Source organism: Tupaia chinensis, unplaced genomic scaffold, assembly GCF_000334495.1.
Source record: "Tupaia chinensis unplaced genomic scaffold, TupChi_1.0 Scaffold139952_1, whole genome shotgun sequence".
Taxonomy (NCBI): Eukaryota; Metazoa; Chordata; class Mammalia; order Scandentia; family Tupaiidae; genus Tupaia; species Tupaia belangeri.
In genome coordinates this window covers 1,405,472-1,423,381 of record NW_006199830.1, presented here as the reverse complement: position 1 = coordinate 1,423,381, position 17,910 = coordinate 1,405,472, and the positions used below count along the sequence as shown (strand labels likewise).

General features: G+C 35.7%; 1 protein-coding gene across 4 annotated transcripts in view; it reads left to right on the top strand.

Annotated features, from left to right (window-relative positions):
- KIAA1328 (KIAA1328 ortholog) overlaps positions 1 to 17,910 on the top strand; it is a 283,315-nt gene that overhangs the window by 155,844 nt on the left and 109,561 nt on the right. For all 4 annotated transcript variants that reach the window (XM_027765941.1, XM_027765940.1, XM_027765939.1 and 1 more), the window contains one exon: positions 222 to 329. In XM_027765941.1, the coding sequence (XP_027621742.1) occupies positions 222 to 329 (108 nt within the window). The remainder of the gene's footprint in view (positions 1 to 221; positions 330 to 17,910) is intronic.

Below are 17,910 nucleotides of genomic sequence, written 5' to 3'. Positions count from 1 at the left end.
CATTCCTATTCCCCTATAAATAAACAAAGTCTAAATTAGTATGAAACCAATTTGTGTTTGTTTATGTGTGCTTTGGAATTAGCCATTTATTTTCAACAGATTGGGTTTTGATTTGAAAATAATTTCTGGGGGTCTAGCTGGAAGAGAATAATTTTCCAAGGATTACCATTCAGCTGATGAAGCTCCACTGGACTAGAAATTCTCTAAATTTATTTTTACAGGTTAAGAACTCAAGCTATATTTAAGTCAAGAGAACTGGTTGCTGACAAAGAACTTGCTAAACCCCGAGAGCTCAATGTGGATATGAATGGTAGTGACTCTGGACCAAGGTAAACCTGAGGACCGAGTAAAAGCAGAATATTAAGGATATAGATATTTAGAATGTATTCAGTATAAATTTATAGTTCTATATTGACTAACACAGTTTTCTGACTATATCAGTAAATATAGTCTCATTATAAAATATTGAAAAATATAAGGAAGAAAATTAAAATCATTCATAATTCTACTACTCAGAGACAGTCCTTTTCTCCTATTTTTGATATCATATTTTATATTGAGTAGTAGATATTATGCTTATATAGAATTTTATTGTTACTTTTTAAAATTTTTAAATGTATTATACTCATTCAGTGTATATCATTACAGCATACAAAATTAATTTTCCCGTCCACAATACACTGAATGTTGGCCTAATCAAAGATATTACCATACCTATTATCTTCAACAGATATTTTCCATTTTGTGTTTCTTAACTGCTTTGCTTCTTTTTTCCCCTCTTTACTTCTTTCTTTTCTCTCCCTCTCACCCTCTGCCATTTCTTAACCTCCTCCCACGCTGCTGCTGGTGTCTACAGTTGTTCTCCATGCCTTTGTACTGTCCAATATTTCACTTTCTGCCATAGAGTCCAGAGCGGGAACACATAATGCCTCTCTTTCACTGTCGGGGGTTGCTTCACTTAGCAGTAACTCTTCTGTATTTGTCCACTTTGAATTAAATGCCAGGGTCTCATTGTTTTTTATGGCTGAGTAGTAGTCTATAGTATATGTGTTCCACACTTTTTCAATCCATTCATCTGTTCTTGGACATTTGGATTGGTTCTATGTCTTAGCAATTGTGAATAGTGCTACAATACATATGGATGTGCAAATGTTTTTCCGACTGATGTTTTCCTATCTTTTGGGTAGATAGCCAGGAGTGGAATTGTTGGATCATATAGTAGGTCTTTGAGGACCTTTCATATTGTTCTCCACAGTGGCTGTACTAATTTAATTCCTGCCAACAGTGGAGGAGAGTTCCTTTTTCAACACAGCCTCATCAACATTTTTTTTTTTAATTCTTTTTGGTTTTAGAGAGGTTTTAGCTAAAGGGCATGTGCACTCATCAGAAAGACAGAGACAGAGAGACAGAAAGCAAGAAATCACGCCCCCCCCAGGGGGTATGGCCATGCTGTAATCCCTTCTCCTCCATTCTCCTCTGGGGATCTTGGGCACGCACTCACACGCGCCGGTGTGAGTTTAAGCCACCAGGTTCCAGACTTGAACCATGGTCAACTACGTGGAGTCCAGCTGCCCTTTCACCCTTCTCTCGTCCCCTCTTTTTTTTTTTTTTTTTTTTTTAATCTTAGCCATTCTGACTAGGTGGTATCTCATTATAGTTTTGATTTGCCATCTCCCTTGTGATAAGAGATGTTGAGCATTTTTTTCATATGCTTTTTGGCTGTTCCTATGTCTTCCTTAGAGAATTGTCTGTTTAGCTCATTTGCCCATCTTTTAATTGCATTGATTTTTTTTCTTTCTTTTTTTTTTTTAGTAAACTTTTATGAGTTCTCTGTATATCCTGGCTATTAGTCCCTTATCCTAGGTATAGTTTGCAAATGTATTTTCCTTTCTGAGGGTTGTTGATTCACTCTATTGTTCCTTTTTCTGTACAGAAGCTTTTTAACCTAATGTAATCCTACTTGTCTATTTTTCAGATTATTGCCTGTGCTTTGGGAGGTCTTATTCATGAAGTCTTTTCCTATTCCTATGTCTCTTAAGAGTTTCCCCTTTGTTTTCCACTAGTAGTTTTGTAGCTTGAGGTCTTAGGTTCAGATCTTTGCTCCATTTTAAGTTGATTTTTGTTAATGGTGGGAGAGATCCAGTTTCATCTTTCTGCAGCTGGATACCCAGTTTTTCTAGCACCATTTGCTAAAGAGGTTCCCCCCCCCACTGGATTAACTGATGCCCTTTGTTACAAATCAGCTGACTGTACATTTTGGGGTTTATTTCTGTGGTCTTTATTCTGTTCCATTGGTCTATCTGCCTGTTTTTGTGTTAGGACCATGCTGTTTTGAGTATCACAGTTTTGTAATATATTTTGGGGTCAGGAAGTGAAATGCTCCCTACTCCACTCTTGGGCAGAATTGCTTTGGCAATATGGAGTCTTTTATGATTCCAGACAACTTCTATGATTGTTTTTTCTAAATCTATAAAGAGTGTCTCTGATAATATGATTAGGATTGCATTAAATATGTAGATTAGTTTATTGTTACCTTTTTATTGCATGATATTCTCTGGTTATATCTAATATACTTTATGAAAACATACTAATTCATTTTTTAACAAATATTTATTCTGTAGCAGCTATGCCCCAATATTTATCTGTTAGCCTGTCATCAGATAATATAGAGTTTTGCTAAATTATGTTTTGAAGGAGTTTTCTCTGAAATTGAATATTTTATTTCTATGTATTTCCTTAGTATAAATTCCCATAATTGGAATTACTAGTCCAAACTGTATATGAATCCTTTTAAGATTCTTCATTCACATTGCCAAATTGTTTTATATAAAAAATTAGGGGTCAGCAAGTGGCATAGTGGTTAAAGATGCTGGATTCCCACATGGCTGACAGTGGTTCGAGTCCCAGACCTGGTGCCTTGCTGTCACACTTTCCCTTTCTCTCTCTCTTTCTGGTCAAATTAAAAAATAGTAATAACAAGTGAAATTAATTCTTCAAAAAACTTTACATTCCCAAAACAGTTTTTTTAATTGCACTTTTATGTAATTTGTGTATTTGAGGCCATTATTTTCCAACTTTTCTTTGTTATTTTTTGTCTCTTCTTTTAAGACTCTAATTACATGTTTACTAAGCCTGTAGACATTATCCTGTGGGTTCCTGACACTCTGCTAACTTTTTAAAATCTATTCTGTTTTTCTTCTTTTTTTAAAAAAGATGTGATCACACTTTGTCACAGTATCTTCCTGTCTCAACCTCCTGAGTACTTGAGAGTGTAGTTGCCTGCCACCTTGCCTGACTTTTAGGATGAGCCAGGATTTTCATGCCTCATATAATTGAGTAGAAACATACTACTAGCACAAGCCCCTGTGGCTGGGTCTCTTTATTTTTATTTTTTGTTTTAATTCACGCAGTCACCAGAGAGAAAAAGTGAGAAAGCACCTCCCTTATTCCCTGCTCCCACCATAGGAAATGGTCACACAGCAATCGCTTCTCTTCCATTTTTCTACTTTTTAGGTTTTTGGTCAAGCATGCATATGTGCTTGGTGTGTTTTTCAAGCCATTGGATTTGGTACTTGAAGTGCACAGTCAGTCATGTGGAATCCAGCCTCCTTAAGCACTTCGCCACTGGCCAGCCATCTTTTTATTGTACCCCCATCATTCATTATGTAAGCTTTCACTTAATGCCCCTTTAAACTGTAGGATATTTCTGCCCTAACTTATATTTCAGGCCTCCAAGTCCAGAATCAATCTTTTCAACCTTTCTAAGACGTTACACTTCTAATCTTGTCCACAAGAAAACAGATAGATGATGGCATCTTGGCTTTTTACAGCTATGTAAACTTTATTTGCACTTCACTTAATATTAAGTCTATATTCATCCATTTTGTATCAAATGTCAGTGTCTCATTGTTTTTATGGTTGAGTAGTATTCCATAGAGTACATATGCCACAATTTTTCAATCCCCTTGTCTATATTTTTGAACATTTGGGTTGATTCCATGCCCTAGCAATTGTAAATAATGCTGCAATAAACATGGATATCCAAGTGCTTTTCTGACTGAGGGGATTTTCTATCCTTTGGGTAAACACGTAAGAGTGTAATTACTGAGTCATAGGATAGTTCTGTTTGTAGGATTCTGAGAAATCTCTGTATCATTTTCCACAGTGGTTGTACTAATTTGCATTCCCACCAACAGTGTAGGGGAGTTCCCTTGTTGCTGCAGCCTCGCCAGCACTTATCATCATCATCATCATTATTATTATTAATTATTATTTTAGCCATTCTGACTAGGGTTAAATGGTATCTCATTGTGGTTTTGTTTGGCATTTTCCTTATGCCAAGAGATGTAGAGCATGTTTTTTTATGCTTCTTGACCAATCATTATGTCTTCTTTGGTGATTTGTCTGTTCAGCTCATTTTCCCATCTTTTAACTGGATTGATTAAGTTTTTGTGGGTAAGCTGCCTCAGAGCCTTGTATATTCTAGTTATCAGTCCCTTATCTGAGGTATAGTTTGCAAATATATTCTCCCACTCCAAGGGTTGTCTTCTCACTCTAATTGTTTATTTTGCTGTGTAGAAGCTTCTCAACCTAATATAGTCCAGTTTGTCTATTTTTGGAACTATTTCCTGTGCTTTTGGGGTCTTCTTTAAGAAGTCTTTGCCTATTCCAAGGTCTCCAAGAGTTTTCCCTGTGTTTTCCACTAGTATTTTTATGATAGGAGGTTTTATTTTTAGACCCTCAATCCATTTTGAGTTAAGTTTTGTTAGTGTTGAGAGAGAAGGGTCCACTTTCATTCTTCTACAGGTTGATATCCAATTTTCCCAGCACCATTTGCTGAAAAGACCTTTTTTTTCTTTTTCCCACTAAATTGTTTTGTGCCCTTTGTCAGTGATCAGTTGGCTGTATGTTTTGGGGTTTATCTGGGGATTCTCAATTCTGTTCCCTTGGTCTACCTGTCTGTTTCTGTACCAATATCATTGACTGTTTTAATTATTACAGCTTTGTAATTTGTTTTGAGGTCAGGAAGTGAGAAGCCTCCTACTTTATTCCCCTTGCACAATATTGTTTTGGTGAAACGGAGCCTTTTATGAGTCCAGACAATTTTTTTTCTATTTTTGTGAAGAATATCTCTGATATTTTGATTGGAATTGCATTCAATATGTAGATTAATTTGGGTACGATTGCATCTTGATTATATTAATTCTTCCAATCTTGGAACATGGAATGTTTTCCCACTTCTTTGTATCATTTTTAATTTCTTTGTCTGGTATTTCATAGTTTTCCTTGTAGAGATCTTTGACATGTTTGGTAAGGTTTATTCCTAGATATCTTAGTGGCTTTGTGGTTATTGTAAATGGGATTGCTTTCTTCAGTTCTGTCTCAGTTTGACTATTATTGGTGTATAAAAATGCTATAGATTTTTGTATGTTGATTTTATATCCTGCCACTTTACTATATTCATTTATTTCTTCAAAAATTATTTTTATTCTTCTGGATTTTCTATGTATAGAAATGTATGTATAGCATCATATCATCTGCAAAGAGAGATAATTTCACTTCTTTTCCTATTTGGATGCCTTTCATTAGACTCTATTGCCTGATTGCATTGGCTAGAACTTCTAGCACTATGTTAAAAAAGAGTGGAGAGAGTGGGCAACCTTATCTTGTTCCAGATTTTAATGGAATAGCTTTTCCCCATTCAATATGATGTTAGCTATGGATTTTTCATAGATGACTTTTATTGTGTTTAGGAATGTCCCTTCTATGCCTATTTTGCAGAGGATCTTAATCATGAAGAGATGTTGTATTTTATCAAATGCTTTTTCTGCATTGATTAATATGATCATATAGTTTTTATCTTTCCTTTTGTTAATGTTATGTGTTGCATTTTTTGTTTTGTGTATGGTGAAGCATCCTTGCATCCCTGGAATAAAGCCTACTTGGTCATGGTGTGTAATCTTTCTAATATGTTGTTGAATATGATTTGCTAGTATCTTATTGAGAATTTTTGCATCTGTATTCATCAGAGATATTGGCCTGAAGTTTTCATTTTTTGTCATGTCCTTGTCTGGTTTTGGAATTAAGATGATGGAGGCTTCATAGAATTAATTTGGGAGGGTTCCTTCTTTTTGAATCTTTAGAAATAATTTGAGGAGAATTGGGGTTAGTTCTTCTTTAAAAGTTTTGCAGAATTCAGTAGTAAACCCATTGGGACCTGGGATCTTCTTTGTTAGGAGACTATTTATTACTGATTTAATCTCATTGCCTGTTATGGGTCTATTCAAACTTTCTATTTCTTTCTGATTCAATCTTGGTAAATTTTATGTGTCCAGAAATTCATTCATCTAAGTTTTCTTGTTTGTTGGTGTATAATCACTCACAGTGTTCTCTGATGATATTTTGTATATTTCTATTATGTCTGTTGTAATGTTTCCTTGCTGATTTCATTTATCAGGTTCCTTTCCCTGTTCTTCTTGATGAATCTAGCTAACAGTGTGTCAATTTTGTTTATCTTCTCGAAGAAACAGCTTTTGGTTTCATTTATTTTCTGTAGAGTTCTTTTATTCTCTATTTTATTTATTTCTGCTCGAATCTTTATTATTTCTTTTCTCCTGGAAGTTTTTTTGGGTTTTGTTGTTGTTGATGTTGTTTTTCCAGTTTGCTAAGTTGTGTTGTTAGATTGTTTATTTGCCACTTTTCTGCTTTGTCCTTATAGGTGCTAATTGTTATGAACTTCCCTCTTATGACTGTTTTTGTTTTGTGCCAGAGGTTATAAACACTTGTTTGTTATCATTGGCGTCTATGAACCTTTTGATTTTAGTCTTAATTTTTTCTGTAGCTGTAAAGTCATTCAGCAGTAGGATTTTTTGTTTCCCTGTGTTTGTGTATTTTTGAGGACTTTTTCTATTGATTTCAAGTTGTTTCCATCGTGGTGGGAAAAGATGCTAGATAAAGTTTCTATACTTCTGAATTTATAAAGGCTTGTTTTGTACTCTACCATGTAGTCAGTCTTTTAAAATATTCCAGGTAGGGGTGAGAAAAATGTATATTTTGTGGTAGTTGGATGAAATACTCTGTAGGTATCTGTCAAATCCATCTCACATGTGGTATCATTTAGGTATTATATCTCTTTATTTATTTTTTGTCTAGATGATCTGTCCAGTGAAGACAGTGGAATTTTGAGATTTCCTACAATTATTGTATTGCAGTCTATCTCTCCTGTGAGATCAAACAGTCTCACTTTGCTGTATTTAGGTGCTCCCATGTTTGGTGCATAGATATATACAAGTGTCATATCTTCTTGGTGAACAGGCCTTTTTAGTACCATAGGGTATCCTTCTTTGTCTCTTCTTATATCTTTCATCCTAAAAGTCTTTTTTTGTCTGATACCAGTATCTTCAGCCTTTTTTTGGTTTCCATTTGCATGGAATATCTTTTTCACCCCTTCACTTTCAGTTTATTTATGTCTTTATCAGTGAGGTGTGTTTACTGTAAATAGTATATAGAGGACTTCTGTTTTTGTTTCCATTCAACCAGTCTCTGTCTTTTAATGGGAGAATTTAATCCATTAACTTTCAACATTATTATTGATATTTTCAGACTTATTCCTGTCATTTCGTTAGCCATTTTCTCAGTTGTTTTTTGTTTGTTTGTTTGTTTGTTTTTAGAGAGAGGTTTTTGCTACTGGGCTTTTGTTAAAGGACATGTGCGCTCACCAGAAAGACAGAGACAGAAAGACAGAAAGCAAGAAATCACTTGGATGGCCACACCACAATCCCTTCTCCTCCATTCTCCCCTCAGGATCTTGGGCATGCACTCACACGCGCCCAGTGTGAGTTTAAGCCACCGGGTCCAGGAACTGCAGTCGACTACATGGGAGTCCAGCAACGTAGCCATTACGCCAACTACTGGTCCCTCTCAGATGTTTTTTGTTCTCTTGTTTCTGTTTGTCTCTCTTTAGTTATCCTGATATAGTAATCCCTCAGTACTTCCTGTATGGCTGGTTTAGCATTGGTAAATTCTTTCTCTTTTTGTTTGTCTGAGAATAGTTTTATTTGTTCTTCCCATTTAAAGTATAATTTTGCTGGACACAGTATTCTTGGTTGAAATTGTTTATCATTTAATGTTTTGAATACGCCTTCCCATTCTTTCTTTGCCTGCATTGTTTCAGTTGAGAGGTCTGATGTTAGCCTAATGGAATAACTTTTATAAGTCACTTGATGTTTCTCTCTTCCCATTTTTAGAATATTGTCTTCACCTTGATTTTTACTGATCTGTCTATGATGTGTTGGAGGGTAGGGGATCTTTTTGTGTTGATTCTATTTGGGGTCCTTTTTATTTCTTGGGTTTGAATTTCTCTCTGTTTCTCTATATTTGGAAAATTTTTCAGATAGTATTTCATGAAACAGATTTTCCATGCCTTTAGCAGATTCTTCACCTTCTGGAATACCCATTAAATGGAAAATTGAGCATTTCATGGTGTCTAGTATTCCCCATATGTTGTCCTCATTATTTTCTTTTGTTTGTTTTTTTTTTAATTCTTCTCTGTAGTTTGGTCTATGTTGGAGACTTTGTCTTCAAGATCAGAAATTCTTTCTTCCGCATGGTCCAATTGTTAACGGATGGATAAGTGTTGAGCTGCGTTGTGAAATCCTTGGTTCTTTGGGTCCAGATCACTAAAATTAGAGATCTGTCCCTAAGCGCAAAATGAAATTGCAACCACGAATGAAGCAGAAAAGAAAGTTTAATACAAAAGAAAGGAAAGGAAAGAAAGGAAGTACACCCAAAATGTTGTTGGGCGGGCAGATTGCCAAGTGGCAACTGCATTAGATACTGGTCAACCGTTATTCTTATTACTAGAGGTCATGAATATTCATTAGTGGGCGGCCCCCTTACGCTGCCTATGTTCTTCCTTTAAATTTGAATCCACACGTTCTCTCCTGCACCTGCGCACCTTCCTCACAGGCAAAGTGAGGAATTTGGTCACCTAATTACGTTCGCCCAGTGCGAGTCAGGTTGCCTCAATTAGATTGCCCAATTAGTCTATCGTATTAATGACCAAATGCTTGCTTGGGTCCTTTTGGCAAAAGAAAATTTACGAACTATCCCTGTATGCTTCCCTCAAGCCTCAAGGAATTAATATGGCAAATTGCCTCACCCTCCTGGCACCTGAAGCTAGGTGAGCCTTTCGCTTTTCTCTTAGGGCTGCCCGCTCATGGCTAACTAACTGCTTACTACACAATCTGCTGTTAGTGCTTTCTGGGGACATTTTAATTTCTTGTATTATATTCTTCATTTCCAGAAGTTCTGTTTGATTCTTTTATAGGGTGTCCATTTCTTTATGAAATTCATCTTTCATGTCCTGAAATTATTTTCTCATTTATTGGAGCCAGTTGTCTGTTTTCTCTTGCATCTCATTGAGTTTTGTCACTATGGATATTTGGAATTTCTTTTCTGACATTTCTGTGAATTTCTCTGTGTTGTTCATTGTTGGTGAAGTGCTATTGTGCTCATATGAAAGAGAGTAACTCCCTGGTTTTCTCATATTTCTTCACGATCTGCCCTGGTTTTTGGTCATCTGATGCAGTATTCACTTTTTCCTATTTATTAGAGTAGGTTCTGTTGTATTAAAAGAGGAAATTTCACCCTTAGTTCCCAGGTGTGTTCCTGTTGAGGATTGTGTGTCCCAGATCAGAGCAGTTATGGGTAACTTAAGGTGTTTGGCTCCTCTACCAAACTTTTAGCTCTTCAGGTGGTAGCAAGCTGAGGAAATATAATTTAGTGAAGAGGATCAAGTCATGCACTGTGCTGAGTGCAGCACATGGAATGGTGTGCCGAAAGTTCCAAAGTTACTCTAAGGGCCTAGGGGTTCACTCATGAGAGGAGGCCCACTGAGACCAAGCTGGAATTTCCTGGTGGGCAGGGTGAGCCCAGACTGCCAGAGCGCTGGGCTGTGGGTGATGGAGTCAATGTGTATCCTTTTAAGCTTTTTTTATGGTTATAGGTAAATCAAATGGAACAACTTTTTTTTTCTTTTTTTTTTTCCTAACAGTTTTTAATGGTTATTTATCAGGATTTTAGATAAAGAACTGAAGTAAGTAGGATAAACATCCCCTAAAGGTAACCATGTTGTAATCCCTGGCACCTCTGAATGTACTATCTTACATGACAAAGAGACTTTACAGATATTATCAATTGAATTGGCCTTTAGATGGAGAGATAATCCTGGATTATTGGGATGGGCCCAATCTAATTACACATGTCCTTGAATTTGAAAAACCTTTTCTCACTGGGTCAGAGAGATAAGACAGAGGGATGAGGAGAGTTGAGTGTGTTAGTGACTTAAACTGTTGCAGGCTTTGAAGATGAAGGAAGCAACTTATAAACTAAGGAGTACAAATAGCCTCTGTACTCTGGCAACAGTTCTCAGCTGACAGCTACAAAGAAATAGGGATCTTGGTTTTAGTATATTGTTATGTTGCTAAACACAAATATCTAAGACTGGGTAATTATAAAGAACAGACATGTATTCGATTGAATCCTGGTGATTACAAAGTCCAAAGCATGGGGCCAGCATCTGGCTAGCCTCTGCTCCTATGTCACAATATGGCTAAGAGAAGCAAAGAGTAAGGCAGGTCATGCAAAGAGAGACAATTACCTGTGGGCAAGCATCTTACTTTTATTATAATCCCCTCTCATATGAACTAAACCATTCCTGAGAGCAAGAATTTCCTCCCTCTTTAATCTATTCATGGGAGTAGTGCTCTCATCATCCAATCACTGTGCACTAGGCCCAACCTCCTAAAGTTCCTACCACCTCTCAAAACCATTTTATTTGGGACCAAGCTTCTAACTCATGAAAAACTATATTCAAACTGTAGCATAAGTCCTCCAAGTGCAAGGAACTGAAGTCTGCCAATACCCTAGATGAGCAAGGAAATAATTCTTCTCCTAGAGCCTCTAGAAGAGAATACAGTCTTGTGCATACCTTGATGTTAGCCTAGTAAGACCCGTGTCGCAGTTCTGAGCTACAAAACTATAGAACAATAAATGTGTGTTGAAAAAGCCACTAAGTTTGTGGTCATTTTTTTAGCAGCAACAGCCAGAAAAGTAATAGAAATGCTAACCTTTTCATTACAATAATTATAATTATTTATTATAATTTTATAATATTCCATTTTTTACATGTTTATCCAGTACTTCTATTGTTGGACATGCAAGTTGTTTCAGATTTTTTTTGCCACTATGAACAATGTCATAATAAGCATGACTATACATATATTCATATATTCCTGTACTATTTTTTAGGATAAATTCTCAAAAGTGAAATTGCTAGGTAAGAGGTTGTTTATTTATTTACTTTGAGTACAAGATTTATTGAGGGGGATAGATACATTCCACAGACAGACTGGCCATTGCCAAGGGATATTATTTTTCCAGATGGATATTTTGACATAACTTATGATTATAAATTATAATATACTATGTCAATTTTTTCCCCAAAAGGTCATGGCAATTTATTATCACTTTTATTACTGTTGGTCAGGTAAGTATAGTACATGCATTGCATCTAGTACTCTAGTTGAAGAGATGGACACACCAGAAGGTATAGAGGCATCTGGACATACATGCCCTAAACTTAAATAACTTTGACAAAAATAAAGTAAGTCTACACTATTCCCCAAAAAAGTATTTCCTGGACTAGCAAGTGATGTGCTGGTTAAGGTGACTGCATCCCACATGGCTGATTGTTTATTCCTTGTCCTGGGCCATGCCCAAAATCCTGAAAGGGAGAAATAAAGGAGAAGAGATTGTGGTGTGGCCATTCCCTGTTGGGGTGTGTGTTTTCACCTTCTCTGTCTCTCTTTGACTCTGACTCTGTCTCTTTTCAATGAGCTCACATGTCCTGTGGCTAAATTAGGAAGGGAAAAAAATCCTAATATGCCTCTGATAAGACCATAGACCTTTCAGAATTTTATTATATATTATTACTGTTTGAAGATACTCTGACAACTGTTTCCACAGTCTAATAGTCATCGGAGAGGAAAAAATTCTCATAAGTAGCCCTAAATTATTTAATATGAGATTAAAAGAAGTAAAGACAATGAATTCAACCTTCCTTCAATTGAGTTGGCTATGGGAATGATATTTCATCTAACCTTAGGAAAAAGTAGAGGTCGATGTGAAGAAACACTGCAGCCTTAATCAGCTTTTGTAGAATTACTAAAACAAAAATGCCTGCTGATAGGAGAAAATATAATAAAGAATTGTTGGGAGAATGACCCTCTTTCTACCTTGTAGATCTTTGACTTTAACAGTAAAACTCCCTAGATAAAGTTTAATTTTAAGCTAAGTTTTATTTATTTGGAAATTTAAATTATTTTAGTATTAAAAATACTCTCTGTCTTTAAAATATTAAACTTACTCAAGTGAGGCACTAAGAATTTGGAACTAAAATAAATGAGATAATGAGAAAGTGAAAAACATATTTTTTATAATTAACAGCTCATTTTAAGTTAATTATATACAATTACCGAAATCTAATTGCAATTTATTTTCTATTATCTGTGGGAAGAATCACAGGCAAGGGAGCTTATATTGCTGCCTTTCTGCATAAATGCTATAGAATGAAAATAAATAATATGTGAGACCTTAATGACAAATAAGAGCAAATTGCAGGGTACAGCTGAGCCAAACCATTGGAAAATAATTATCACATGAAAGATGGTAATGACTTTAAAAGTCACAAGCAACTCAGATGGTTTATAGGTCCTCTGGTTTGTTTTTTAGTTTATTTAATGTTTGTTTTGGCTATGCAAAGATGACCCTTAGAAAGTAATAGTTTTATAATTCTTTTTTTAAAGAATTATTTTATTTTCCTTTATTTATTTATTCACTTTTTTTGTGTTTTAATTTGACCAGAGAGGGACAGAGTAAGAGAGTGAAAGAGCAAGAACAAGAAAGCAAGTCACCAGGTCTGGGACTTGAACCATGGTCAGCCATGTGGGAATGCAGCACCCTCAGCCACCACACCTACTGGCCCCAATAATTCTTCAGATTCCTAAAAATCTAACTGTTTTTATACTTTCATATAATACTGAGAAATTAAACAAAAAATTTTATCACACATTAGGTAGAAAAGATCTGCTCAATATTGTAGGAGTTGTAGAAGAAGTCACTACCTTCAAGTACTGTAATTATAAACTAAAGTAAGATCCAAATATTTGTCATCTATACAACAGATACAGGCTATAAAAAAAAAGTACAAATAAAAGATTACTTCAGGTAAGTCCTAAAAGAGAGGGTAGAATTTTGATAGGCCAAGGCAAGGATAGGGCCTACACTTCTTGAGCCAGACAAACATACACACACTCACATGCACTTTAGGTAGAAGGCAAAGTAGAAGTAGTATGAGTAAAGTAAGGAAATCACACAGCATATATTGAAAATAGCAATAGGTATGTTTTAGTTTGACTAGAAGAATAAGGGAAAATAAAGATTAAGTTAGTAAATTATGTTAGGTTATGAAAAGATTTCATTGTCAGACCTAAGGTGTTGGACCTCTGTGATCGAAAGAATAAAAAAGACAAGGAAAGAAACTAATTTTGTTATGTAATTTTATTGTAGTGACCATTAGGATAATTGTCAAAAATGCCAGATTTTAGACTTTTAGATAATTTGCTATGTAGCTATAATATAATGTTATGCACTTCAGTACTCTGCCTATAAATGAGAGTTAAACTGAATTTTTCGCTGAGTTTCTTCTAGCTCTAACAATTTATAATTTTTAAATGGATGATATTTCCAATAGATTAACAGAAATTTGGGTCTCCAAAGAGAAACTGAAATTAGGAATTTAGATATGACAGACATTGGCACTGCGGGGTGGAACCTATGATCATGGATATTTCTAAAAGTTTAGAGAGAGAAGAGAAACAGTAAGCAAAACCTTAGGGAGTACCTATGTGTGAGAATCTGGAAGATGTAAGGAGAGAGACAGTGTAAAACCCTGACCAAGAAGCAGGCTGGAGCAGTGCCATGGAAACAAAGGAGGAACAGCAGAAATGATGCCCTGAGAAAAACTGGTTTGGGATAGGAATGGCCTCAACATTTTTATAGTCCCAAGTAAGTGACCAGTGCAGGAAGATATTATACCAAGTGAAAAATTGATAGGATATATTTCTAGAAAAGATGTGGGATCAATTCTTATCACCTCAGAACCTCTCAATTTTCTATTCTGGCTTCTCTCCCTTTTTTGTACCTAGACTCAATGTCTTCTTTCTTTCTACCCATTCTGCTTGTGTGACTTCCTCTAGGTTCTTGGCTTATATGTATGATCCATATCCTATGACTCTCAAAGTTATCTTTACAGGCTTGACCTTTCCCCCATTCATCAAACCCTGGGTCTGTCCATCTACATATGTCCACTAGACTGTCTCAAAGATGTTTCACACAAGACAGTGCTAAACAGAAATGTTGTTTCTCTTTTATACTACCCAGTCCCTAGTCCAAATGCACAACATCTTGGTCTTGGTAAATATTTCTGGTTGCTCCAGCACAAACAAACAAACAAACAAAACAAACAAAAAGAAAACTTTGATTTCTCTTCTAACTTTTCTCTCCCAACCAATCTGTAAGGATGTTCTTTTATTTTTAATCTACTTTTTAAAATGTGTCTTTTGAAGCTTTAAATTTAGATCTTTGATCCAGTTTTGAGTTTTTTGTTAATGGTGAGATGTAGGGGTCCAGTTTCATTTTTCTGCAGGTAGATAACCAGTTCTTCCAGCACAATTTTCCAAATAGACTTTCTTTTCCCCACTAGATTGTCTTGTGCCCTTTGTAAAAAAATCAGTGGGCTGCATATTTTGCAGTTCATTACTGAATTCTCTATTCTGTTGCATTGGTCTACATGTCTATTTTTCTGTGCCAGTACCATGCTGTTCTAATTATCACAGCTTTGTAATATGTTTTAAAGTCAGGGAGAGTGATGCCACCTACTTTGTTATTTTTGCACAGTATTGCCTTGGTGATACAGGCCTTTTGTGAACCCAGACAAATTTTATAATTGTTGTTTATTTCTGTGAAATATGTCACCAATGGGGAGCACCAGTTAGTGTAATGGCTATGTCACTGGACTCCCATGTTGTTGACTATGGTTTGAGTCTCGGACCCGGTGGCTTAAAATCACACCAGGCACGTATCGTGCGTGCCCAAGATCCCAAGAGGAGAATGGAGGAGAAGGGATTGCAGCATGGCCATCCACCCTGGGGAGTGATTTCTCACTTTCTATCTCTTGGTCTCTCTCTGTCTTTCTGGCGAACGCACGCACCCTATAGCAAAAACCTCTCCAAAAAAAGAAAAGAAAAGAAAGTTGTCACCAGTAATTTAATTGGGATTACATTGAATTTGTAAGTTGGAGGAGAGAATTGAAATTTTAATTTTATTGATTCTTCCATTCCAGAAACATGGAATGTCTTTCCACTTTTGTAAATACTCTTCCCACCTAGTCCAAACTATCACCATTTCTTACCTGAACTTCTTCAGAGATTTCTTAAGTTCCCTACCTTCTCTCTATTCTTATTTCTGCAGCCCACTTTTCACAGTAACTGGAAAGATCATTTAAAAATAGCAATCTGTTTTCTTGCCTAAATATTCTTCATTCTTGTAGAATAAAATCTAAACTTGATTTAGAGTTTCTTATGTGATCTGGCTTCTAACTTATATTTTCTTATACCATTCTCTTTCTCAACTTGTTAATGTTTCCTACCCCAATTTTGTTTAGAATTCATACTTCTTACTATGACCTTTAGGGTCTTATGTGACCTATCTTAAGTTTACACTTTTTTTCACTTGATATTCAGTGTTCCAGTGTAATTGGCCTTCTTTCAGTTTCTAGTGCATGTGGCATTGCATAACACTCTTAATTTTGTTCTACTTATATTACCTCCTTAGATTAGAGCTTAAAATGTCATCTGGGTCAGCAGGTGATCGGGTGGTTAAGTTGCTGGACTCTTGACATGGCTGACCTTAGTTCGAGTACCAGCTATACTGTGGGAATATATTGATGAATTAAATGGAAGAATCTTGCTAATATTTTAATAGTAAAAAGCTGATAATAGATTCTCTTACAATTATTATACTTAATAGTACTCTGTTGCTTTATGTTATATTTTAGTCCTAACTGCCAGTACTTTATCTAGAAGCCTGTTGCCATTTTTGTATTATGTGAAATTTTGTCCCCAAAGTCCTGAGAGAAGAATGGAGGAGAAGGGATTATAATATGGCCTGTAATCACCCCATTGGCGGGGGGTGGGTGTGATTTCTTGCTTTCTGTCTCTCTCTGTGTCTCTGGCAAACACAGGCATCCTATTACAAAAAATATCTCTGTAAAAAAAAAAAAAAAAACAACTCATAGGTAGTGACATATACAGATTGAAAGTAAAGGTTGGAAAAAGCCATTTTATGAGAGTGGCAACCAAAAAGAAAAGGCTGGAGTCGTGATACTGATATCCAACAAAACAGATTTCAAACTAAAATCAATCAAAAGAAACAGAGAAGGTCACTACATAGTATTAAAGGTTTTAATTCAACAGGAAGATGTAACTATTATAAATATTTATGCGTCCAACAGCAGAGTACCCAAATACATTAAAAAAAAAAAAAATACAACTACTAGACCTGAAGATGGAGATAGACTGTGACACGTTAATTGTTAGGGATTTCAACATCTTACTCTCATCATCAAGCAGGTCATCTACATAAAAAATAAAAAGACAGTGGAGCTAAGTGGTACTATAGATCAAGTGGACCTTAGAGGCATTTATGAAACATTTCACTCAACAACTATAAAATACACATTGTTTCTCAACCCTACATGGAAAATTTTGAAAATTGACCACATAATAGGCCACAAAAGAAATCCTTAAAATTTTAAAAGAATGGAAATTATGTCTAACATCTTTTTTCAAACACAGTAGAGTTAAAACTTGGAATCAACAACGAAAGGGGATTTTGAAAACACAAAAGTACATGGAAACTAAACAGTTTACTCCTAAGCAACTCTGAAACTACTGAAGAAATTAAGAATGAAAATTTAAAATGTCTCACAACAATGAGAGTGAAAATACAACTTTCCAGAATTCATGAGATACCACAGCATTAAGAGGGAAGTTTGTAGTAATTAGCACTCTCAAGAAAAATATAGGGCCCCAAAGTCTAAACGTAATGGCTATGTCGCTGGACTCCCACGTAGTCGACCGCGGTTCGCGTCTCGGACCCGGTGGCTTAAATCTCATGCCCAGCACGTGGGCGTGCGTGCCCAAGATCCCAAGAGGAGAATGGAGGAGAAGGGATTGCGGCGTGACCATCCCCCCTGGGGGGTGATTTCTCGCTTTCTGTCTCTATGTCTCTGTCTGTCTGGCGAGCGCACGCGCCCTATAGCGAAAAAAAAAAAAAAAAAAAACCTCTCCAAAAAAAGAAAAAAGAAAAATATAGAAAGACAGCAAAAAAATAAGGCAAAATAACTATAGATTTTTTAAAGAATTATTTTATTTAACTTTATTTATTTATTTACTTATTTATTTTAAATTTGACCAGAGAGGGACAGAAAGAGAGAGAGAGAAAGCAAGCTGCCAGGGACTTGAACCACAGTCAGCTATGTAGTAGTCTTGCAACCACCTACCGGCCCCGCAAAATAGCAGTATGTCTTAAGGAACTGGAAAATCAGTATCAATCAATAAATTCCAAAAGTAATAGAAGAAGATAAATAATAAGGATTAAAAAAATTAAATTAGATAGAATAAAAGAACAGTACAAGAAATTAACAAAACAAAAATCTGGTTCTTTGAGAAGATAAACAAAACTGACAAACCATTAGCCACACTAACTATCAGTACGAAAAATAGAGAA